Source organism: Emydura macquarii, unplaced genomic scaffold (assembly GCF_026122565.2).
Source record: "Emydura macquarii macquarii isolate MOO-44397 ecotype Brisbane River unplaced genomic scaffold, CSIRO-AGI_Emac_v2 contig_3305, whole genome shotgun sequence".
NCBI classification, from domain to species: domain Eukaryota; kingdom Metazoa; phylum Chordata; order Testudines; family Chelidae; genus Emydura; species Emydura macquarii.
This window is the reverse complement of record NW_027133442.1, coordinates 309,744-336,399: the sequence shown is the minus strand read 5'-3', so window position 1 is coordinate 336,399 and position 26,656 is coordinate 309,744. Positions and strand designations below refer to the sequence as shown.

The window sequence follows — 26,656 nt, the reverse complement described above, 5'->3', positions numbered from 1 at the left end:
GGTGCTCAGATACTCCTGAATGGGAGCCAGAGAAGTACCTAGGCTAGACTGGCATTATAGAAACCCTTCTCTGCCTCCTACTGCTTTTGAATTACCTTTGCAGACTCTGAAACTATATCACACAGCAGAGCCCTGCATTCTAAACAGGCCAAGGGCATATTTGACTTACTTCATGATAAGGATGTAAATGAAGTACATCAGCACTAGGACTAAGGACTCCCACCTGCAAACAAAGGCATATGAGGGACAAATCAGAGGAGGACAGAAAGAGGTCACCTGTCCCTGATGGCACTATCTGCTTCTGTCATTCAATAAACCCACATGGAAATGTTCAACTCACTGGACATCTTACTGCATATCCTGAAAGGGGGTTAAGAAGTAGGCTGTGCACAAAGCGCTGGGATTCTAACTCCTACTCTGATCCCACTTGGCAAAAAGATATAAATCAGCAAAAAAAAAAAAAATGCAGTTGTGCAATGACCAAGCAGCTTGGACATTTCTGGGGCAGGGGGTGCAGTGGAGAGGGTGGAGGCATTTTGCACAGGTGTGAATGTTGACACAAGGTGCAAAGCAATGGAGAATCCGGCCCACTGAGCTTCCAGAGCTGGTTAAGAGTGCTACTGCCCCTGAGAAAAGAGTACTGAACAAGAGATAGCAGCAGCACTTTCCAGCTCTCTCTCCATGCAGCCGCTGCTGCTGCTACACAACTGAGCCAGCAGGCACCAGCCAAGCAGCTTTACATGGTTTAAACCGCTAGTTAAATGTTATTAAATTTTTTTTTTAGCAGTTTCTACTGCAAAATAAAGGATATTTGTATTAAAATTACACAGCCCCTGGCTTTTGGTACTTCTCACTATAGAGTTATGACAGTCTCTTTTTTTCCCCCTCTACCCAGACCCTTACATTTTGTATAGTTTACTGTGACAAACCACTAGCTCCAGCAATAAGCATCATCACAGTTCTACACAATAAGATTCATTGTTCATTTTCTTTTAAGTAGAGCTGTGGCTTTTTGATCTCTTATGATGTAGCACTGACCACATTAATTCATTTTCCTTGTTTCTGTCAGTCCAGCACTCTGCTTCCTCGCTGATGTATTTCATTAAAAGGATGCAGTCAGTCTAATTTGGCCTCAAATTTAATTTTAGTTCAAACAAATAAATAAATAAATAAAAAACCTCTGCAAAACTGTAGAAATGTCTCCATTAAATTAAAAGTAAACCTCCCTTGGAGATCAAGTTAAAAAACCCCAACTCCCTGTAATCCAAACATTATAGAGAACCTGAAAATGAAGCTTAACTGACTATGAGCAAAAGTTAAACTGACTAATGTCATTATCTGATCTGAGAGATAGGCAGCAAACAAACAAACAGAGTAAGCAACTGAAAGTAAATTTGATTTTTCCATTTTCAGCTTTACTAAGTTACGGTATTTATTAACAACACAGGTAAAGACATTCATTTTAATATATGATTTTTAAGCGGACAGTGCCCCTTTAATGCTATCTCAGGTCACTGTATTTTTAATACCATCATTCAATTTCTTTTTAAAAGTTCAAACATTTGGAAAAAAACTCAGAGAAGACGTTTTGGAAGGCATTTCTAATGCTTATTTTTCATGGCATTTCCCCTCTAGTTTTCACTGCCCCTTCCCAATCACTCTGACCTCACCCTGGCAGAAGACCTCTAACTAAGGGCCATGCTGTACTGCCAGTCTGCCCACATAGACTCCGCTGCCCTCTGGGGGAGTGAACGTGGGTGGAGAGAAGGCGCAGACTGACACTGCTGCCACCTTGTATCAGGGGATGCTCTGAATGAACCTCTCCTGGGCATTCCTCCCTAGCTCGGAAAACGAGTTATGCCAGTCCACCTGCTAACTGGATTTCCTGCTGAGCAGGAAATTGGTGCCTGAATTGCTCCACAGAACTTTAGTCTCCCCCGCTCTCATTAATCCTGATTTTTCAGCTCCTGCAGTATAATCCGAAAGTGACAGGAAAGAAATTAGACAGCTGGATACACTTACCAAGAAACTATTTCATCATAAATAAACTGTGGAGGAAATTAAAAAAAAGGCACGTTACACATGAAATGTGACAGTGTACATTAGAGCTGGAAATATGCTGTTACCTGAACACATGGCAAGGAGAGGCAGAATTATCAAATGATCAGAGCAAGACACACAAGCACGAGGCCTAGGTGCCGCGAGGGTGCTGTGTTCTCTTGAGCTCTTTTAATCTCTCCGTCCCTCAGTTTGTCCCATCAATAGAATGGGGACAACAGTCTTACCCAAGTGCTCTAAGATCTTTGTATAAAAGGTGTATTCAAAGCAAGTGTACAAAGGCTGTGAGTGATTTAACAGAGGTAAAGCACATGAAGTTATGTGGGAAACAGGGCGTCCCATGGAAATCATGTTCTCCAAGTGCCGTATCTTTCTGAATAACAATAACAGCAGGTAACAAAAGTTGTTACGTCTGACTTTTGTCAATTTATTCTTGGCTTCATTTCTTAAAGAGGTAGAAACTTGAAGTTTAGCTTTTCCCAGTCACCACTAGGTGGCCCTCATATTCCGTAGTTCAGTTTATTTCCAGCAAGGCCTCTCAGAGATGAGAATGACAGAGTGTCAGAGGATCTCATGCTGGTAATAGTCAGAGGTGCCAGTCTTTCCCAATGCTCATACTTCTTCTGCTTTAAACGGGCATCTGCAATTTGACTGGCTTCCCTGCTGGTTCCTCACTGTCAACCCCAACCACAGGCCTCATTTCAAAATTGTTGTCAGCCAGTGTAACGGTATCACGTTGTAATGTGCCATGACAAGATGTTGTGACAACGCAATGTCAAGAGGATAGCTGCGCTTCCGTGGGTTGCTTGTCCTGAAGTCTTTTGCCCAAGCCCCTGCTTTCTCCATCCCTTGGCACAACCCAGCCTTCCTGTTCTGCTGAACATTCACGTCGGGTGACATATTTTATGCTACCTGACAGCTAGGAAAGAGACCCCATGGTTTTTGCCCTTTGGCTCAGTGTCAGACCACGGCTCAGTGTTGTTAGAATGTGACCCTGTCAAGTCTCCAGCACTGCGTAGGTGACATGCTTACAGTAATCTGGGACCAGGGCACTTCCCAGAATCGCTGAGTGCCAACACACTGCCATGTCAATGCCACAGCTATGCTTCTCCAGGTCTCAGTCCAAAGCCACCTTACAACTTGACATCCAAGGAAATGACTGTGTGTTGTACTTGGTTTCAACTTTTATTAGATGGGGGAACCTTTAGCTCAGCCATTCTAAAGTTTCATGGTTCTTTATTTGCTCTCATCTCTACACGACATGAAGAGATGTAAAAGGCTTCTTTTCATTAGGAAAACACCATCATGAAAATGTACTATTCTGGTACCAGAGAACAACCAAGGGACAGGGAAACCACAGTGAAACACTCCCTTAGCCCGTACCAGGGGTGTACATAGGAATTTAATGTTGACTCCTTTTGGAAGGGGCTACACCCCAACCCGCTTGCTCTTCCCTCTTCTGCCCTGGCCCTGGCCCCAGCAGGAGCGCTCTCTCCCCCTGGCCCACCACCACAGCCCGGGGTTGGAGGAGTTCTGTACCCCCGACTACTACTGGAGGGGCCCATGCCCCTGCTTGCTGCTCTTTGTGCTCGTCCCTGGCCTGCACACTCTATAAACAGCAACCCTCTCTGTGTTTATAATGTACACCAGTAATGTTGGTTATCAAGAAGATAATGTGGCAGTAATGTATCATGCACATAACAGGTTATTGCTCATAATCATCATGGTTTTATATGGCAACAATAGTTTCAGGTGACAATGTTTTGGTGTGACAGGACACATGCATCTTGGTGATTAAAAATGAAAATAAGCAATGGGCCACAAGTTTTGGCCTAACAACTTTGACAGTGGCCTAGATCCTCAAAGATATTTAGGTGCCTAACTCCCTTGGAAATCAGTGGAAGTTAGGCACCTAAATAACTTTGAGGATCTGGGCTAGTGTCCCATTAAGTTAAGAATTGTTGAATTTTTTCATTATAAGGCAGGAAAAAGAATAACTTTGGAAGAGGTTTAGAAATCAGATGTAGTTCTGCCAAACTCTAATTAAAAGGTCTTGGAGGATTTTTTATTCGGAAAAGAGCTACAGAGCCAACTCCTCAGCTGGTATAAATGGAACCAAAACCACTGTACAACAGAGGACCATTAATCTAGTTATTTTCATGGTTGGTGTGAAATAAATGTTCATTTCAGCATGACAATGTCTTTTGAAGGCAAGAGAGAAACTGGTTCATTTCAAATCACAAAGCAGCCACTAAAAGGGACAATGTCATTATTATTGTCTGTCCTTAACTCACCCTGCATGGTGGGGAAAAGGTAACGCATGAGCCTGAAGACAATGCTTTGTCTCGGCTCATCTCATGGAAGTATATTGAGGCTTAACTCATTCAAGTATTACGTGCCTCACAAAAGGCAGGTGCTACACAAATACAGTCTACAATCAGTACAATAGCAAGCAGAGAGCATGGCATTGAAATAGAACAGCATCTAAAGATTAGGGGGGATGAAAGCCTCACCTTGTTGAAGTAAATTAGAATTTGGCTTTTTACTTCAATGGACCAGGATTTCACCCTGGGAGTTTACTCTAAGGAGGCTTCTATGCTACTCCTCAACTGAGTGATACTACGTAAAATTTAGGCATTGAACGCTACAGGATGGAATGCTGAAGGGTGCTGCCCATGTATCCAACCTGATGCAAAACTTCAAAAGCAAAGAAATGAAAAGTTAAGCCACTCTTTTACTCCTTCACCCATTGACACACAGCCACCCCCATACACTATAGACCACACCTCTACCTCAGGGTGGAGGACAGACTTCCCCCCACTTCCTTCCCTGAACTATCTACCACCAAAGTAATCAGAGTGGGCATCCCTTCCGTACAGCTCTGGGGCAGCACCCACTCACTTCTGGCAAAGGGGAGCAGTTTGGAAGGCTGGCTTCCAGTGTGGGGCAGAGTTATGGTGATGACATATTCTTTGTCAGATGTTTGTCTCTGGTGGAGGTGGCGTCTCAGAGTGAAGGAAGGAAGGGTATATATTTTAAGAACCAAACAAGCGCTACTACCTAAATCTGACTCTGTTTGACCTAACAAAGGCTTTTAATGCTGTCTGAGAAAATGTTGAGCAGAGGAGTTTCTACATGACTAACAGGAATAAGGGAAATTGTCAAAATGAAGCATATCTTTTCCTTTTAAGTTTTAATGGCCAGATCCGCGACTGGTGTCAATCAGGGTAGCTCCATTGACTTCAAAAGCCGAGACTCCAATCTTTCAAATATTTCAACCGTTTTTCCTTTATCCCTGTTCCCCCATTTCCCTTTATGTGCACTTAACAGATGGTAATTGACATAGCCCTACTGATGGCAAGGAGCTGCTGAGGATCCGGCTTGACTCTGGACAAGTGGGATACAGAATCTAATCTGAGGCCCAGGCAGGAATGATAATATCCTAGTACTTTGGAGTGAAGAACCAAAAGAACAGGCCTTTTGCAGTTCTGTAGTTATGAAGAATAGCCCTGAATGGAAGTGATTTGTGAAGGAAGAGAGAAGTAACTAGAATGTTTACAGGTACCAGGGGAGTTTTGTTTAATGATCTATCTGAACTTTTTGCTATACACCTAATTTAAGGAACATGCTAGATATGACACATGAGATATGATTGTATCAGGCCACTGTTAGGATGCCAAGAAGCAGCCAAAAATAAAGCAGCCATGCATTGTGAGCGGAAAGATCACTGGAAGATTTTTTTAAAAACAAGCCCTCCCCACCCCCAAACTGATTTGCAACTGTCCTGGAAATGAAACACACAATTCAAACACCATGAGGTTAGAAGCAAAGCGGCTTTCCATAGCCTGCTTTCTTCGGATTAAAAATAAATAATAAATACATCAAATGGCTGAGATGTTGCATACGTGCCTTTCTGCCGTTGGGAGGTAATTTTTTTTACAATATATGGGGTTGTTGGTTTATTATTAAAAAGCCACTTTTTGGTGCTTCGTTATTTTCAAACTGTGGAAGTAACAAAGCAGCCTCTGTTTGTTTCACACATCATTACTGTCAATTACATTGCTTTTATGCTTGCACTGGTGTTGATGTATGAATAAGATTGAAGACAAATTATTTTTCATAAATTGCAGAAGGCTGACCTTGCAGTGTTGAGATTACACAGCACAAACAAGTTGAGGCAAACTCTTTGCTGGAAATCTCAAAGGCAGGGACTAACTATGCATACGGAATATGTACCCAGAATGCAGGCACACGCATGGTAATGGCAAAAGAAAATACAGCCATGAAACTTTAACATTGTCTAGTGACAATCACACAAATTCTGGAATGGTAAGTGTTCATCTTCTCACCACAATGCTGACTTGACCTTAAAAATGTATTAAAGTGAACATGAGACAATCTCACTCTCCCTTTCCCCTATTTGATAGGGATTCATTTATTTTAGGCTGCATGTCCGAGAAAATAACATGAATGCAACATGTAGCTTTGCTGTGGAAAACTTAACTTTGTATTTCCTGACTTTGTGCAATTTTGGCTGAAAACGTTACATTTAACTGCTGTCGTTTTTACATTTCAATTCTTAAAATGGCATTGCTTCACTTTATTGCCTGATTTTCAGCAGTTCTGAGCACCTACACGTCCCATTACGCATGATGGGAGCTGAAAAGGGAGCATTGTTGAGAATCAAGCCATTGGCATCTAAATCCACATTTAGGCTGCTAGATAAGTGGCCTGTTTTTCACAACTGCTGAATATTTTGAGGAATTATAACTGGTCATAAGGGATGATCAATGAAACCATCTTGCAACCTCACCAGTAAGGTCTGCCACTAGTATCCCCTTAACCCCATGGTATGTGTGCATGTATATGACATATAGTAACATTTTGTATTCATGAATTGATTTCCTTCCCACAGAGGCAAAGCATGTCCCCTTCTCCTGGGGTGCGGAGGGCTTTCTGGTAGCAGAGCCAGAGGAACAGGGGTGGGGGGATGGAAAGGCGGAGGACACTCAGCTTTGAAGTAGGAAATGCCCAGATCCTTCCATCCTCTCCCCACATAGGGGACAGAAAGGGACTAAACACCCAGAGCTCTGGCAGTACATCTACACTGCAGCTGGGAGCAAGCCTCCCAGCCTGGAGAGACAGATTTGTATTAGCAGGACTTGTGCTAGTGCATTCAAAATAGCTGCGTGGCACTGCGGCACTGGCAGAGGCTCGGGCTAGACTCAGGGAATAGGGTGGGTCTGAGCGTGGGTGGCAAGCCTGAGCCTCCACTGGTGCCACAATATCCACACAGCTATTTTCAGTGTGCTAATGTGAGTCCCATTAACAGAAGTCTGTCTGCCCAGGCTTCGATGCTCTGTCTCAGCTGCAGTATAGACGTGCTGTGGGTTTCAGCGTTAACACCCCATTGAGATGAATGGGGCAGTTCAATCCTTTCAGAGCTATTGTTTCATGCTCTCTGAAGACTCACCCAAGCACTGCTGCATCAATTACACCGGAGTTGCGTTTTTAAGCTTTCCTCCACAACCAGGAGGGCTAGAAACAGGTTTTTTGAGTAACTGAAAGCTGAGGTTTGGATGTGACATGACTCCTGGAGTCAGGGCACAAATTTATAGTGCCTATGTCTTAATCTGCCCCCAATGACAATCCTGATGAGGACTGCAGGAGACACTTAGGTTTCTTGAGCAGAAGCACAGTTATAATAGTCTTCAAAAACTTACCACAATGAGTGCAACAACTGACAGTGTGTAGTAGCTTGAATCTCGCAGCAGACTCCACGATGACAGTGCAACCACCTGAGAAAAGATGCAGAAAGGAGGAGTGAGCCAAGGTCTCATCATCAGAAGCTCTCTACGTCAAAGGATGGACTGTCATTTCATGAGGCAAGCTGGCCCCACACATTAGTATGTGACATGGGAAATCCAAGTTTAGGAATGCATTGAATTTCTGAGACCATTGTCCAGAGGCACAAAAAGGCCAGAGGTGAGAACTGAATCTCTGGCAACAAATGGTGGTAAGATCATGGTATTAGGCAGCACTTGCATTGTTTATCCAGGATCAAATTCTGCCCTCAGTTACCTCTATGCAGGGCTAATCATCCCTGTGTATCAGAGGGTGTTTTTATAGATGTAACTGAAGGCAGAACTTGGGCACAAATTGTTTGGTTAGGGGAAAGTCACAGTACAAGTGCTCTGTAAAACTTGTGGGTGGTGGACGGACTGAAGGCCTAATCCTTCAAGGAACTGATCTTCTTCTGTTAAGAGCTCTGCAATCCCACTGAGAGAGCTTTAGGAACCTTGCGTAACGGGCTCAGTGCTGTGAAGGGAAAACAAGATGGGGTCTCTGTTTTTGCTGAGAACTGATTTTAGAAATGGCTGTAAAAAGCCTGAGATAGAAAATGTTTTTTAGCAGTTATTTAATCTTAGAATGTTTTGAAGTAATGAAATAGTTAAGAGGTCTAGACGCTAGTAGAGATGGAATGCAGAGAAAGACCTTGTAACTTAGATAAGGAAAGTTGCAAGTATTCAGTTAGAAAATTCCTAGATAATACTTTTTTAGTATGTATGACCATGGAAACTGTGACGTGTAAAAACTTGTTTATACCACCCTATAAATACGGTCAGTTTTTTGGAAGCAAGGGTCATTCCTTACATTTGAAGGGACCACCTTCTTTACGTAAAGAATAAACTTTGATTTTGCTAATCTGTTGTTGGCTAATTTTGGACCATCCACCAAGGCAATGGACATATTAGTAAGGACCCCTGAGTTTGGGTTCTTCCACAGTGCCACACGATCAAATTTTAAGTTGGAAAACGTTGAACATTTGTATTTTAAATGAAAAGGAAGACAAATAGAAAACTGGGGGGGATGCAGGGGCCCTGATTCTCTGCCGCCTTCCACCTTGCAGAGGCATTGACTTTTTGGGCTCAGGACTCATATGTGAATGTTGCAAGCCTGTTGCAACCCAGTAAATAGGCTGGAGGTGATGTGTTGGGTCCTGATCCCAGGGCGTGGGAGGCCTGGAGCGGCTGTTGCTGATTCCACCCTGCCGTCATCTCACAGCAGCAGCTCCTGCAGTTCCAGTCCTGTAGGGCTGGCTGGGCTCGGCTTTTTGCTCTGGGCATCGAACCTCTGAGGTTGCAGCGCTGCTTAGGTTTGGCCTTGAACTCCCTTGTGGAGGGACCACCTGGGCCAAATGTGTGTGATCACTGTTGCGACCCATTGCATGGGGTCACAGTGCCACTCACTCACGTTTGACCCAGCAGCCTCCTCATTATCCTGACTGAAGGATGGCTGGGCCAAACCTGAGTGGCGCTGTAACCCTGCAGATCGCAATGCCCCGAGTGGGGAGCTGAGCCGAGTCAGCCTGGTGGGACCAGATATGCCATGGGAACCTTTTGAAATGTTCTGGCCACCCAATTTTGCACTGTGACCCAGATTAACACTGTCCAGATTAACACTGATTGAGAAACCCAGATTAACACTGTCCAGAGAGCGCCTTCCACTCTAGGATCTCCAAGCATTCACCAACCTTAATTAATTTAACTCCATAAAGAGCCCTGTGAGGGAGGCAAGTATTAATATACCCCTTTGACAGATGGATGAGCTGAAGCTCAGAGCACTTAATAAATACTTGGCATTTTGTGAAGAACTGACAAAAGGAGCTCTCCTGCCGTGCACAGCTCCTCAAGCAATGTGGAGAGGGGCTGCCTTTCACAGAGCTCTGAAAGTGCACCATGCTGGGCATTCTGATGGTGTGTGGCCAAACACCTTCAGACACACACGATTAGCAAGCAGCCAAATAGTTACATCCTCTAGATGGGATTTTCAAAAGTGTACAAGTGAGTTAGGTGCACAAGGCACAGTGAAAGTCAGTGGGATTCAGGAGCACAACTACCAGTGACAGTCAATCTGATTTGGGCTCCTAAAAGTCATTTTTAGACGCTTTGAAAATCCCAACCACTCTGGCCAAACTTTTGTAAATCAACAGAGTTTGAAGTCCTGGACAGTGAAACTCTCTTTTTTATGTTTTCCCCCCAATTTTTTAACATCTCTCTCTTTTTTTTTTTTTTAAAGAATTTAGGAAATTTCCTACAAAACACTGTGTTAAGCTTACACACAGTGAAGCACTGAAAAATCAGGAAATGCTAAAGTAATGTAACATTAACTTTACTCCCTTGTGCATATCCAGTACAATTTAGTCTTGAATTGCGTGGTCACATACTCAAATAAAACCATATATTGTAAAGATTACTTTTCCTACACACTTAAATACTTAAGTAGACTCTTGTATGACTTTGCGTAGGCCAGGAAAACAGAAGTCATGAAAATCAGAGTCACAGGGATTTGTTTTTCATCAGAGAACAGCTTGCAGAATTGGAAGCTAAGTTTGCAGGGATGTTTGCTTGCAGTTAACTGCCTCAGTCTCTGAATTAAACCTAATTAAGTCTGCAAAGTGTTTGGCTACACAGTTAAATTAGAAGGCACCAAAAAACATCAAAGCCAGACAAATTCCTATTAGAAATAAGGCACACATTTTTAACAGAGTAATTCGCCATAGGAACAAACTAGCAAGAAGAGTGGTGGATTCTCCATCTCTTGGTATCTTCAGATCAAGACTAGATGCATTCTGGAAGCTATGCTTTAGTTAGACACATTATTGAGCTCAGTGAAGGGGTAACTGGGTGAAATTCTCTGGCCTGTGTTATACAGGAGATCAGACTAGGGGGGATATAATGGTCCCTGCTGGCCTTCAAGTCTATGAATAAAATTGTGAGAGGTGGTCATTCTGTGTACAGCACATGGGTGCACCAACGTTATCAAAATACATACGTTAGAGGAAACCATGACCCTAGAAGATAGTCAGGATGCTAATTTAGTTGCAGCACTGACGGGGTGAATTACAAGTACTCATACAGCTGTTGACTTCTTCTATCTGTGAAAGGATGATGATTTTTTCCCCACAGTCCCATGGAGCCTCCACAACTAAGCTGTCTCCTTAAAGCTTTATTTGCCATTTCCAGAGGGCACATCAGACATTCCCTTCATAAATATGGTTTCCAGCCACATCCCCGAGTCATGTTTGCTCATGAATTCAATTAAACCAAAAGAAACTTCATTTTCACTTTTCATTATCTGTAAAAATCCCTTCTTTTTGCAGGAAACCGAAACGTACCTGTTGGCTCACGTCGTGTTGCAAAGACATGTTGCAGCCTGCAGGCCAAAGGAATGTCCTGAGTGATGTAGGGCATGATTCTGATGTATACGAAGGCCTCTTTACATCATTCAGGCAGTATAAAGGGGCCTTATAACTGTTTCTACACTCAGTCTCAGTGGCATACCAACGGGGGGCGGGCCAGAGGGGCCAGGCCCCCGGCACCAGCTGGGGTGCAGGCCGGGCCCTTCACGACTCACAGGAGGTGGGGGCCACAGTGGGCACTGAGTAGCAGCTGGACAGCCCAGGGGCAGGCCGGGGGGGGGATGGGACTGTAGGTGACCAGGAGGAGGAACTGCCCCCACTCCCCGTGGCTGGGAAGCAAGGCCACCCTGCACAGTAGGGGAAGCTGGGGTGGGACTGATTGCACTGCTGGACTGGAGCGGGAGAGGTGGGCGCCGTGCGTCGGGTAAGTGCAGGAGGTAAGTGAGTAATTCAGTCCTTGACTTCATTATCTAATAGCATCAAAAGGGCAGATTAAAAGCAGTCATGGGGCTGTAATATCTACAATCTGCTAAACTATGCTCTATTTTTTCCACAGCCTTAGGATGTCCCCACAGCTACACTGTCGCCTCAAATCTTTATTTTCCATTTCTAGAATGCACTTCAAACATTCAGGGGGACATCCTTCGCTGGCATACATCAGCACCTGCTCTCATGAAGTCAATGGCGCTGGGCCAATTTACACCAGCCAAGGATCTGGTTTTATCTTTCTAAATATGTTTTCCAGCCACATCCTCAAGTCATGCTTGTGCAAGAATTCAATCAAACCAACAGTAGCTTCATTTTCATCCCATGTTATCTATACAAAGGGTCCTGTTTCAGAAAGCTGAAATAAAATAGTTCCCCAGAGTTTTCTTGCATTAACCCTTACAATACTGGCATTTTCTAGACTGCTAGCAAAACAAATAGTTTGAAATGTCAGACTCTAAGGCCTTTTTACCCTGTCACTCTTTAAGTAGGTGTAAGTATAATTTATGCTCATGTTAACGTCACTTTACACAGCCAGAGCAGTGTAAAGAACCGTTATTTTAAATGAGAATCAGGCCCATGCAGTCTGTGGGTCAGATTAGATTTACACCAGCTGAGAATCTGTCCTTATGCATTTGTGTGTGTATGCATGGATGAAGGTGATGATGGAAATACTCAAACTTAGGTGCCTAGAGGTATGCTCCTATAGCCATATGTAGGCTCCTAGATGAGTTTCCCCATCTTTTTTATTGGGCTCCTTCACTGGATTTTATGTTTTCATTTTTACAAGCGTTTTATAAAATTACATTAATCCTATTTAACTTTGTTCTTATGATGCTGTATATCATCCTGTGTGCTGTGGTGGACAGAGACAGGGCTGGACATTTTACCTGTATAATCATTAGTGTTACTTAGAGATGCTGTAACATTTCTATCCTTCCCCAAAGAAAGAAGTTTATTGATTGCCATGGAACTTCCATTTAATGAATGATCTCAATACAGGGATAATACCCTGTATCAGCTGATTCACACAGATTTTCTGTGAACGCCTTATGTAAGCGTCATGGTTCCAGCTCATCCTGGAATCTGAAAGTCAACCTGGCTTTTTTCTGACTCATGGATCATCATCCATTTTAACAATCCTGAAGGTCAACAATGGCCCTCTTATACATCTGTGCAACCCCACAGATTCTGTGGGATTCTCGGATTCTACCCTACATCACACCTGAACAACCTCAATATCTTCCGTGGGATTAAAAACAGGCCACAAGATGGCAGAATCTGCATTGTGGGAAATGCTTTATGAGCTGGAAAGTACCTAGCTTGATTTCTGATGCCAAGCTGAGTGAGACCTATATAAGGAATTGGGCTTGCACAAGGAGTTCATGTTTCACATAGGTCATGGCAAATCTTTGCGGCTATTGCAAAGTAAAGCTGAAGTTCCCCCCTCCATCTGGGCTGGGGGTGGGAGTGGCATAGGTTATTGCAAATCATGCCTGATGAATCCCTCCACCCCAGGCGAATTGTCAATAGGCCATATATGGCCAAATTCAGTCTCCTTTGTGCTGCTGGAGCAGTGTAATAGGACTGGGATGGGGCAGAGAATCTGACCCTATATTTCTCTGTGAGGTGAAGAATTTCATAACAGTATTCAGCTGAACTGTAAGTATGACATTACAGATTGCTCAGTTAAAAATATATAACCCTCTTCTTTCCTTTACGGTCAATCCCTAAAGCATCACTGTGGAAAATGTAAAGGGATGTTAGTTACATTTTTAAACATTTCACACACTGACACATACATTTTAATGTATCCAAGAGACAACTTAATTCCTGGTGTTGCCATTCAGGTTATGCACTGCAACCATAGTAACCAAGGCAATAAAAGTATCAAGTTGTCAGTCTATCCAGCATGGAAAAGTTGCCCTATGGGGACAGGTTACAAATGCTTCTGCAACCCATATCTGGCTCAGGAAGACCAAGTGTCCCAGGGTGAAGAAATCTTTGGTGAGCGAGAGTGAGAGTAGGGATAGAAATGACATGGGGAGGAAAACACTCTAGAAAAAGGAAAACAGGAAATACCCTTTTTTTTCTTTTCTTGTATCTAAAATGTAGTTATTTATCTTGATCCTTTAGACCAGTGATACTCAGACCTCAGTGATTCAGGAGACAAATTAACGATCATCATTACCCAAAAGAGCCACCATAGTGTGAATTCATTGTTTCAGTTACTGTAGTACATTCAGTATATTCATATTTAAACAGTATGACGGGGAAATATTTAGTTTAGGTAGGTAGGTAGGTCGGTAGGTAGTTTATTCTCATAGAAAAATGACTGACCAAGTCATTTTATCAACTATAAGTATTTAATAACATAGTAAAAGTATCCTGATTGGTTAATAACTTAGATTGGTAAATAATTAAATCACTCAGTGTTTTAATATCATGTGCTGCAATGAGCTGCAGGAGACACATTAAAAAGCCATTGTGGCTCGCAAGCCTCAGTCTGAGTATCTCTGCTTTAGATTGTTCAGTCATTGAAAAGAACACTATACAACACAGGAAAGAAATACATATAAGGCAACACACAGCATGTGCAGAGGGTGTGGGGAAAGGAACTAATTAGCAACAAAGGAAGACACTACATCTAGACCAGTGTCAAGACTCTCCTAGTTTTAATTATTGTTATCAAGACCTCGAATGCATTGGTCCTGCCTTATATTTTTATAGCAGTCAAGTAGTGCTCAAATCTTAAACACAACTGAATCTTCTTCAGTTATAGTTTGGCTGAACACAGCTGTGGCAGAAAAGTAATATATAAGAGTGTTACTGTTTTTGGCCTGAGTGGTTCACCAAAATTCAAGGAAAAACTGATAACGTAGTCAGGTTTTTTCATGCAATCTTGTTTATTTACAGAGAATGTACGTAAAGTCCTGTTTCTCTGCACACGACAGGAGTTAAATAGGAGGAGGCAGTTTCTTTGCTCACAGTTCCAAGCCTCTTTTTAGCCAGCACTCCCCCCAAAAGTTCTCTTTTTAGCTTTTTCTCATGTCATGCTACTAATACTTTTGTGGCTGTCTGTCACACATTTCCTTGTTGTCTTCTCTGTGTGATTATGAGATGTTTCTGCTACTTCTCTCACACAGACAGATGGACAGCTGCAATCCAATCAATCCCCCATTCCTGCATTTGCTATCAGATCCTACCTGAACTACATGGCTTAGCCACTGCCAGGGCTTGCATGAGGTCCAGTCCTTCTGTGGTGATTCTCCATTATTTCAGCTATCCCTAAATAAGGAGGTATTTAATCACTCCCTCCTTTAGCCTGAGTGGAAGGCAGCTGTCTTGCCAACAGTTTCAATGAGGTGGTGTGATTGGCCTATCTCAGCATAACAGCAGAAATAATAGAAAATGCATGGACAGAAATATGATCAAATATTAGTTTTAAATCTGTGATGTACCCATTTGGTGACTTTGTATCCTCTGAGGATCAGGCACAGAGGGGGATCTATAACACACACCCACCACTGGGTTACATGCTTCAGGTTACATCCATCAGGTTACGTGCTGATCAAAGGAAGCTTGTTGTGAGTGTCTCAGGCTTACAGCAGTTCAAGTCCTAGACAAGCCCCCACTTAGGAGGCAGTCATCATCTTAGCTGACACTCTTGGGGATTGACTCAGGGCCATCCAGAGCTAAAAGCATGAGCTACTATAGCTTGATCTAAAGAGCCAAAGCTGTCTAGGCAGGGCTGTAAGAGACTCAGAGACTGTATATTGGGCAGAGACTGGAACCGGTAACACACACTCACCAGTGGGTTACAATATCATTCCTATGTGAAAAAATCTAGTAGTTTAGGAATCCTAGAGACATTATTCAACCATTGATACACGCCGAGGAGAGTGCATAGTGGAGTGCTGACAGGGACAAAACATCTTGAAGAACTCCAGTTACAGTACAGGTAAGTAATCTCTCGTTCTTTGAGTTACTATCCCTATGGATGTTCCACATCAGGAGATTCCTGAGCACTGCCTCAATTATGAAGGTGCTGAGGCAGTGAATTCAGTACGGATAATAGAACAGTGTCACCAAAGGCCGTGCCAGCTCTAGAAGCATGCTGGGAAAATGTGTTCACCTACAACCACTCATCCTGAGATAGATACGTTCTTCAGTAAAGCCACAGAAGTAGACTAAGTCCTGGTGGAATGGGCAATCACCCATTCCACACTCTTGGGGCTTCGTACCAGGTTAACCCATTCTGTCTTCAGGTGGAAGTAAGGTGTCCTTTTATTCTTTCCATGATGGAAATAAGAAGTCTAGGAGGAGCCCAGAAAAGCATAGTCTTGTTGAAGTAAAAGGTGAGCGCTCTTCTTGCATCTAGTGAACGGAGAATAGCTTCCTCTCTTAAAGAGTGAGGCTTGGGCTAAACCACTGGCACATGAGTGTCCTGATTTAAGTGAAATTCTGATGAAAGCAGAAAGCAAGGATGTGAATGTAATGTCACCTTATCATGATAGGACACAGTGCACAATGGGTCAGCCAGAAGAGCTCCTTGTTCCCAACTCTTTTGGCTGAGGTGATGCTATGAAAAACAAAGTCTTAAAGAGCAAACGAAGATGGGAACCCTATAGGTTCAAATGGGGTTTTCTCAGGGCTTTGAGAACTAAGTTGAGGTCCCATGATGGAGCAGGTTTTTGACAGAAGGAAAAAGAGGTTAAAGAGAGCCTTCATTAATCTCACAGTGGTCAGGTGGGCAAAGACGGAAAACCCCTAATGGGTGAGTATGTGTGTGTGAAAGGCTGTAATGGCAGCCAAGTGAACTTCAGTTGAGCTCAGCAACAAACCTGTGGTTTTAAATTTCAGCAGGTAATCACGAATGTGCTTGAGGAGAGAGTCGAGAGTACAGCTTGGTGGGTATACATCTCCACTTCTGCAGGCAGGTTTTCCTTGTGGCAGATTTTCTGCAATTGCACAGTACCATTTAGATTTCTGGAGAGCAGTCCTGGTCTTTGCCAGAGAGCCATCTGAGCCAAGGCATGAGGTGGAGCGACAAGAGATTGGGAAGGGTCATTGTGCCCGATTCCTGGGTGAAGAGATGCACTACTAGAGGAAGGCAAAGAGGCAGTTGCAGGGACAGGTGAACAAGATCTGGGAACTTAGCCATGACAGCGCTATGTGGCTGGCCACCAATTTCTGTTGTTTCCACTTTTTCAGGACTTTGAGGATCAATAGTGTTGGGTGGATAAGGGTAGAGCAGTATTCAAGGTCAAGGAATAAGGAGGGCATCTCCCAATGAGTTGCGACCATGTCCTTGCACAAACAGAACTGTTGGCACGTCACATTGGATGGGAGCCCCAGGTAAGACAAATCTTCTGAAATATTATGCTGTTCAGCTCCCACTCCTGATTGTAACTGAAATGCCTATTCAGGAAGTCTAATACAGTGTTCTTTAGTTCCAGTAGATAAATTGTTGAGATCTCTCTGAGGTGGATATGCACCAGTTCCATAGTTTTCCGGATTTTGTGCATGAGGACTGGGATCTTGCTCCTCCCTGGTGATTTATAGAATACATTGCTGCTCTGTTGTCCAGCTTTACTCCGACCGAGTGGCCCCTGATGTTGGATAGCAAGTGATGGCAAGTGTGTTGGACGGCTCTAAGTTCTAAAACTGTGATATGGAGAGACAAGTTGGGCTGTGACGTGGGACGGCTCTAAGTTCTAAAACTGTGATATGGAGAGACCCACAGAGGTCTTGCTTGGACAGTTTGTGTTTGTTTGGGGTTGAGACAGACCTGAGCCAGGCTGGCCAAGGATGTCACAAGCCTACAGTCTGCCATATGGCCTAGGAGTTGAAGGCAAGCCCATGCTGTGGATTGTAGGCTCTGTTGTATCATGGAAAGAGGCTGGACATTGTAGCAAACTGGTCCATGGGCAAGAATGCTCGGATGGCAGTGGAGTCCAGAGTAGTTCTGATGAAGTCTATTTGTTGAGCAGGTCTGAGTGTAGACAGAAAGAGATGTCAAACCCAGCAGTGCTGTCTTTGCAAAGCCACTCTCCAGAGTAGAGCTGCACTTGAAAGGTCTATAGTGTGCCTTAGCTAGCACCATTCACTGAAAAATATCCCCCCTTCCTCTTGCTCACACTGTGCGGACGATTCTATAAACTCAGCAGTTGCCATTTTTAGCCCCGTAGACCAGGCCCAGTGAGCCCAAATCAGCTGATCTGGGCCATCTACAGCTGTTTAATTGCATTGTAAAGGTATGATCCTTGTGATGGGTAAGACAGTCCATGGCAAAGAGCTCATAATATGAAGACCAAGGAAGCATGATTTCACAGCTGAGGAACTGAAACAGAGAGAGTAAGTTATTTGCCCAAGTTCACACAGTCTGTGGCAGAGTCAGCACCTTACTCCAAGGCTTCTGAGTCTCATTCCAGTGTCTTACCCATATGGCCATCCTTCTCCTCTATTTAGACATGCCCCTCCATCCCTTTTCCTGAGTATTCCTTTCCTCCTAGTTGGTGCAGAAAATGCTCTTACCAGCACCAGCCCCCAGCATTCCCAAGAAGAGGAGACCTGGACAGTCCTGGCATTTGATTCGCAGCTAGCTCCACGTCTGCAACATATTTTGGTTGCAACTGGACCTGTCAGCCCTGTGTGTAGCACTGTAAACTTACATGGCAGTGAAGTGTTTGTGGTGCAGAACACAATGGCTGCTGGTTAGCCCTTGTAGCAGGACTGTAGGTTAGAAACCACTACACCCTCACACCTGTCAGAGCTGTCTCATGAATGAGATGACATTGGAGTTCAGCCATTAGAAGAAAGGTAAGATAAACGGAGCAACAACTAAGGATCTGGTAGACTTTGAAAGTGACAAACAGCAGCTCTGTGCTTGAATAGCTCAGCCCAGGCATAGTTAGTTATAAGCATTTCAAAGTGAGATGCAGCAAACTTAAGTAATGCAAGAAGAGCTGGGAGGAAACTGTCTTCCAGTCCTACCAATACTTCTAGGGGTTCAAAAAAAATATTCCCTCACTGAACTGGGGCAAAGTCAAAATCTATTTCCACAAACCGAAAAAATGATGCAAATCACTACAGAATCGCTGATGCAAGCGGTAATACTTTGTCTAAAGATAGTATTTGTACAAGAGATGTTTGTGCCTGCTGCTTCTGCTACCAAAAGCCTATAAAGTTGCACCGATGTGTGCGCGCTCTTTGGTGAAGATGGACATTTTTGCTGTTTAACTTTCTAAAGGCAGCAGGCGTTGCTTCATATGTATCAAACATTACAAGCTTATCCGAGCTCTCGGTGCGAATGTTACCAAGCACATTTTTCACTCAGAAATGTTCCAGTTATTCTCCCCCTTTTCTTTCATTGCCTTTCTCATGCATTATGATCAGTGATAAGTATTAACTTGAAATCCCTAGTTTTGAAAGCTAGCCTTCTAATCCTATTTCTCTATTAACTCCTCGACACAAAGAGGTTACATTTTCCACGTACCAAAAAGGAACCCTTAATTTCCTAATGCTGAGGGGCAGGAATTCTTTGGCCAAAGGTGCTCAGAAATTAAAGGTAAAACCCTACAGTGATTAGCTGTAACAGCTTACACAGATCAATCACCTGACATGATTTTCTGGATTTTCAGAACATTGTTCATCTCCGTTTCAGTGTTTCCATAATTATGATTGTTTCTTTTCTTGGTGATTCTGTGTGAATGTTGCTGCTTCCCTGGAAGAAATTTATCTCGCTGGCAGTCTGTGATATTGAAATTGCTGCTCAGAAGGCTGGAGTTTGGAGAAAAGATGGAGACTTTGACAGCAGTTTCAAGGGAGGTCTAGAATGTTCTAGATTTTCAGTAATTCAAAGTAGCTTTAATATAAACAATCCGCATGGATTTCTTACAGTGTTGCACTCCCAGGGTGATACCCTGGCCCCACTGAAGTCAACTGGTGTTTTGCATTGACTTCAGTGGGGCCAGAATTTCATCCCTAGACAACATAAGAAGCCACACTGACAGACCAAACTCTGTTCTTAGGAGAGAGTTTGATCAAGTGCTGAAGTGTAACCCACTGATTAGCGTGTGCTTCACCCACAGAGGGTCTGAATCTGTTATTGCATCAGCTGGAGCTATGCCTTTTTAGTAAAAGCAGCTAATGCTTTTAGCTCTGCAGGTCCCCAGTTCAGTCCCCACCGTGCTGGCTGAAATGGCAGTGAAAAGCCATCACATAAGCAACACAACTGGAATCCATATGCTCTGAACTGTATTCCTGACTGTTCCACTGACCAGCAAAGGGACCTTGGGAAAGAGCCTGTTCCACAGATTCCCTATCCGTAAACCTTGGGTCACAATCCCTGCTTCACATAACGATGCAGGTAGCTTAACTCATCAATGTTTGGCAAGTGCCTGGGGATCCTTGGATGGCAGGGGCTATGCATTGTATTATAGTTCTCTGAACCGTTTCCTTTGCATCCGCTTGGCAGCAGATAAAACGTAAGACTGGGCTCTCCCTTGCAGATGACTTAGTTTGACTGGCTAGATCATTTCCGTGGTATTCTTATGGACAGCTACTCGTTTGGGTGGGATTGCTTAACTTTGCTTGCATTGGAGTTGATTTCAAGGGGAGCAGAGTTAGGCCAGTGCTGGGTGGTTTTGAAAATCTCAGGCTTGACCTGCACTAAGATGGAACAAGGGCACGTGTACTTTGCACGTGTAGGGCCACACTGTTCTCTGTCCTTGGGCAGCTGCTGGGTTCAGGAAAGAAATGTGGCACGTTCACAGCCGCCCTGTGAATGGGGAGTGCTTTTGCTTTACTCTGTCCTGGGGTCAAATCACTGGGTGCTGTTGCCCTCCTTCCCCTCGGCTTTGGCCCACAAAGCCAGGCTGGTGCAGTGGGGAAGCAATCTGTGCTGTTATTAATTATTATTTGCTTTACTGTCATGCATAGGAATCCTAGTCATGCATCAGGACCCCACTGTGCTCGGTGCTGAACAAACACAGAACAAGACAGCCCCTGCACAAAAGAGCTTACAACCTCAGTGCCACGGTGCAGCACGCACCTCCTACCCAAGTGCCACCAAACTGTCCCAGGCACAGCCTCCCATATTACTCCTCATTGGACAGGATGACTCCACCCTGCCCAGAGGTTTGTGCAAATGTGTAATCAAGCCCCACGTGTATGTGAATCTTACTTTGTAACACAATTAATTTATAAAGTCACCTCTTTGGTCTCTCACTCATTCTTTACTGTGATCGTCAATGTGATGCATGCAGAAGCAGCTGTAAACATAAAAGGAAAATGACCAAGAGAAAGTATGCCACATGGTGAAACCAACAGCAGTATTCCAGTGGATGCCATTGGATAATGACTTGATAGGTGGTGAGTGCTGATTACAGCTTCTGATTCAGGCTAAGAACATTATCCCACCTCCCACAATCCCCACCTCAGCCCACTTGGGTGGCTTATCATTTACTATACGTCTGTACTGTGTCGAACCCAAAGGGGCTGTGATCTGGTTGTCCTCTAGGTCCTGCTGCAATATAAATGTTTAATAAATAATAATAATAATAAATATTCTTCCCCGGAGCATGGTGGAATAGCAATTTTACACGGACTCCAGATTCAAGCCACTTCCCTGATGCTAATAGCAGGCAAAAATATAAAGGTAATTAGTGTCAACAGACAGGTTCTTAAAAGAAGATGCAGGAAAGTGTACTAGAGACATGTCCTGCCATCACAATGCTGCAGAAAGGGATATACTGAGAGGTTGCTGTTGCTGCTGGATCTCCATTGTGCCACACATCCACATTGCAGTGGATACAGGCAAGGCGAGGGGGCAGGCTTGAACAACTCACAGCAGGAAAGGAAAGGAGGCATGGCTGTGTCACATACTGCTACCTCAGCTGTTCAGCACTCTTAATAAGCTCGTAATAAGAATTTAAATGGTCTAAAGGAACCTCAGAAGCATAGAAGTTTGGATCATTCTTTGTACTTTTCCCTTTCCAGTCTGAATTGCATGGAAGCAGTCAGGGAAGCTGAAAATGTTGTGTTTGTGGCACACAGTTGGAAGCTGAGAGCAGGTTTCTAAATGCTTTCTGTGATAACTGATGTATTGCTTGCTATCCATGGTAATTTACAGGCATTCTGAAGCCCTGCAATTTGCAGGGAGCACACTGCATCAGTCTCTTTAATTAGCTGTGTCAAGGTATAAATTGGGAATCTCCTTGCATGCTACTTCTGATTTGTGTGAGCTATTCTAGGAGCCAGGGATGTCCCTTTAAAGCTGGATGGAGCTTCCTGTGGAAGATGGCTTTCTGGGCCCAATGACACGCCTGACAGTCACGTTTCTGCAAATCCTTGATGGAAACTGCTAATCAGCCCTCTGATAATGTAATAGGATTTCACAGTGCTGGGAGTCAAAAGATTAATTGCTGGCCAGTGTTACTGTGAGGAATCCACTGAGATGGAGGTTCTGGGCCAGATTTTAAGGCAACTTAGGCTGCCAATTTAAAATGTGCGTCTAATTTAAATAAGAAGGGGCCTTCTATCCCAGGTGTCGGCACCCACGGTGCAAATATTAAGAGTAAAAATAAAATTAAATAGCACTGGTACCTCCCAGTAGCCGGCAGAACTCAATGCCCAGCAACACACAGAATTCCTCTACCCATCCAGATACAAACCCCAGCCCCCGCAGCGGCCCAGGCAAATAGCCAGGCATTGCAACATGCCCTGAAGACCAATAAACGAGAGCTATCCAGGAACTGGGAGGGGGAAATACAGAGAGGAGGGACAGGAAAACTTGTTTGAGAGCTGAGGGCATCTCGCAGAGAACCAGCGACTAGCCTGCTCTCTTGAACAGAGGGGGAGCCAGCTAATTACAATTTCGCTCTTGTGGCATGAACAAAAAGGATTGCATATCCCAACACCGCAACTGTGTGTGCAAACTGAGTTACCGCATGCAAAAATGCGCCTACTGAAGTGTTTGGCCATGCAGTTGCATAAGTGCATAGTGAAATTAACCCGTATGTCCATATATCCTTTAGGACGGGAATACTGTAGTATCTTGCTCAGCATTTACTGGGGGTATCAGGCAATTCCCTTGAATTGCAGTGGTATTTTAAGTTTTTACTTAAACAGGCGGCTATACTCTTACTGCCTCAGACTGGCAGGGTTGGGCTTGCCTAGGGCTTGACTGACAGACTCTAAGAAAAGCCTAGGGTCCTGCATAAAGTGGTATCAACCAACCAGCACCTGACACCTAACAAATCGAATTAAGTGACGCTGACGTTAGTCACTCCTCGGCCCATTTACGAGTCTCCCTTCTAGGGGGATGCACAGAGTTACCCAAATTGATTTGGAAACTGACTACGTTAAACCAATGCAATTCCTGAGGTTAGAGGAGGCCCTACTTTGCATAAAGTGCTCAAGCCAGAAATCAGTGGCACACTCCCATTAATTTCAGTGGACACTGGATGTGGGCCAAATTCGCAGACGTAGAGCACAACTCGAATACCAACCCATGCTCTGGACAGCTCCATGAAGAGGGAGAAAGGAACTGTGACCATTGCATTCTGTCTTGGAGAGAGGAAAGGATGAGAGAATCCATTTATTATTATTAATTATTTGTGTTACTATAATGCCTCGTATCTCAAGTCCTGTACCAGGACCCCACTGAGGTAGGCGCTGTACAAACACAGAACAAAAAGGCAGTCCTATGCCCCAAAAAGCTTACAATCTAAGTGGCAGCGAATCTAGATTTGCCCTTGCCCCCAGCAATGCTCAGGGAGAGCTGAGTTCTGAACCTCACCAGGTACATGTCCCCCTACAGAATCCTTCATAGAGACACTGCAGCATGTTAAACTCCATATTAAAATGGGGTGGGTTAGGATAGGGCCAAATTCACCCACGAAGAAGCAACGCTGTTAAAATACTGCATCATTTCATTATGCAAAAGCCTTAAATCCTGTCCTGACATCCTCTTTTTTCTCAGGGAGCATGGAATAAAATGTTAGACACGAGACTTTTCAAATCACTTGCAGGCAGGTCAGTACCTGGCACAAGAGCTGTTTAGTTTGATAACCACTCAAATTCAATTGGCATTCGGTGCGAGCAAAAGATGTGATAACTTTGCTTTAGTGGTTCTTTTTTGTTTCTGCAGAGATAATATACAGTACATTGAGAAATCATCACATTGATTGGTTTCAGGATCGTTAATTGCACTAGCAATAATAATTAGTAATATTAGTGATGTTTAATTCTACTTATGCCACACAAATATAAATGGCAGCTGTATTGGTGATAAACATCATTAACAGTCCTTAATGGCCTTATGCAAATCCAACCAACAGTCCAAAGATGAGAAATCACAGCTGCTCAGTGAATCCAAGCAGAAAATTAAAATATCTACATGCAATGAGGGTGCTTTTCCTGACAGCTATTTGTGAAAGAGGTAGTGACTTGATTGACACAGTGATACGTCTGCAAGAAGGCCAGGTTGCTGTAAACTCGACTGTAATATTAACAAACGTGATATGGTAGACTGCAGTCTGACCTGTTCCCAAATTTCTGCTGCAAAGGTCAAATTTTCAACAGGTTTGCTATTCTTATTGTTTTGGTTGCAAATCATGTGAAACTATTTCACAGACATTCCACACAAAACAGGCCAAACTTGGTAGTTTTGATGAGGTTTGTTCAAATCTGGCACTCAAATTGTAACTCAGGGATTAAAACCAATATGTGAAGGGGGACAAAATAAAAACATTTCTTACAGATCCTTCAAACCACAAAAATCAAATGTCACAGAGCTTTACTTGCAAGGTGAAGCAAAACCGAGTGCAATATCTCAGGGCCCTTTGGTCATTTCTCTCCACGCATGAAGTAAGGCACCAATGAGACAACATTGTTGTCCAGAAAAGAGAAGTAACCCCTTGAATACACACAGATGTACAGAACTGTCTCATGCCAGGGCTCTTATGTTTTCTTACGTACATGCAGCATGTTATATCCCATGACACATGAAATGAGAGAGAAGCCCAAACCAACCCCCTGCATTCATAGCACATTGGGATGCATCAATTGCATACTTTTGCTCGGCATTTAAGAAGTGTTGGAGTCCCCAGAGTTGAACAGTTAGTTCACTAGCACATCGTTCTGTTTTGCCCTCTAACCCCGGAGTTTAGCAGACGTTGGCTTAGTGAAATGGAAGGGCTGCTACTGGTTGAAGAGACATTCTAATGCTCAGGTGTTATTTTACGTCAATTAAAATATATTAATACACTTGCAGATGTAGAACTGGGAAGTGTTAGTCATGCTGGCAAGTGTGTAAAAAATGGGAAGGTGGGTGGCACAAGGGGTTGGTTATGGCTTATCCAACTCACCTCCTTCGATGACCATTGGATCTGCCTCACTGGCTCTGCCTGAACCAACCTCCTCCCAATACAGAGATCAGTGGGGGTCTGGCCCCGGGGCGCAGCACTGAGGGTCGCGGACTGGGAATCCAGTGGTCACCGGTTTGAATTTTGTACCTCACAACCTTTCCTGTATTTATCCTTAACACCACCCTGTAAGGTAGAGCAATCCTATGAACCTCATTTTACAGACAGGGAACTGAGGTGCAGGTTAAGTGACTTACGCAAAGTCACACAAGAAGACTGTGAAAGGACAGATAATCAAACCCGGTCTCCCACTCCCCACTATAGTGCCCTAGCTACTCATTTACTCTTCCATTCTAATGCACTTCTGCCTCAACAGAGACTTTTACCTTGGACCCTCTGATTAAAAGTCTGATGCTTTACACCTACTCTCAGCACTGAGTCATCTGGCTGAATCAAGCCTAAGTGTGTGGTGGTGAAGGTTATCATCTCTTGATTGTCTGGTGCTGTATGGTTCCCAGTGGCCCACACTACAAATATCACCATCACTAGGAACAGCCTTATTGACAATCTCATTAGACAGAGACAAAAGACAGAACAGACACGGAAATAAAATTACTCTCCCTATCAGGGCAGAGGCATATAAGTGGGGGCAGTGAAGGGAAGTTTGCACAAAATGAAATCTGGAAGTCTTGCCCCTGACTTCAATGGGGGAGGGTATCACCCACTCCTTCTCTTTTGTGATTACCTAAAGTGTTTCAAACCCAAGAGAGACATGAAGGTATTTTTCAGGAGTTATCAATTCACTTCCAAAGGGCACTGCTTACAATTCAGAATTCCTTGTTATATTCAGATAATTAAAAGGATTCCACTACCTATCTCTTAATCACAATGCGTCCTTATTTTATGAATTTTATTTTATTTAATGTAAGGTAGTGACATCTTATTTGGTATTAAATTATACTGCAAATCTGCCTATGACTCACAGCAAGAAATGATTGAAGAGAGCCAGTGTATAAGTTAGTTTGGGGTAGCAGTGCTTTTAGACGCAAGTCAACATACAGTCAATATACAACATACAGGGCAGGAAAGATGTGCCCATAGTTAGGGGTCATGTTCCTCCTCCGCCACAGACTTCCTGTGTGACCTTGGGCAAGTCATAGAGTCATGGAGTTGAAGGCCAGAAGGGACCAGCAGATCACCTAGTCTGACCTCCAGTGTATCAAAGGCCACTGGCACCACCAACACCAAAACAAACAACTGGTTTGGTCTCTCTGTGCCTCCGTTCTCCATCTGTGCAATGGGGATAACAGCACTTCCCTGCATCCCAAGGGTGCTGTGAGGATAAATACCTTAATGATTGCAAGACACTCACATACTACAATGGTGGGGGCCATAAGGACCTTAGACAGATACAGTTATTGAACTGGTGGCCCTGATTCTGTTCTCACACCAGTTTTGTACTGACATAACTCCAGTGGTTTCAACAGAGTCCCTTCTGATTTACACTGGGGTAGATGAGAGGAGAATCAGGCCCATGGTC

At 43.8% G+C, this 26,656-nt stretch overlaps 1 protein-coding gene across 1 annotated transcript in view; it reads right to left on the bottom strand.

Annotated features, from left to right (window-relative positions):
• The window catches only part of SLC24A3 (solute carrier family 24 member 3), a 329,684-nt gene that overhangs the window by 37,366 nt on the left and 265,662 nt on the right, over window positions 1–26,656 (bottom strand). The window contains exons 7-9 of the mRNA XM_067532815.1: window positions 7,782–7,856; window positions 2,023–2,048; window positions 170–223 (exon numbers count right to left, since the gene is read on the bottom strand). Coding sequence (XP_067388916.1) covers window positions 170–223; window positions 2,023–2,048; window positions 7,782–7,856 — 155 coding nt within the window. The remainder of the gene's footprint in view (window positions 1–169; window positions 224–2,022; window positions 2,049–7,781; window positions 7,857–26,656) is intronic.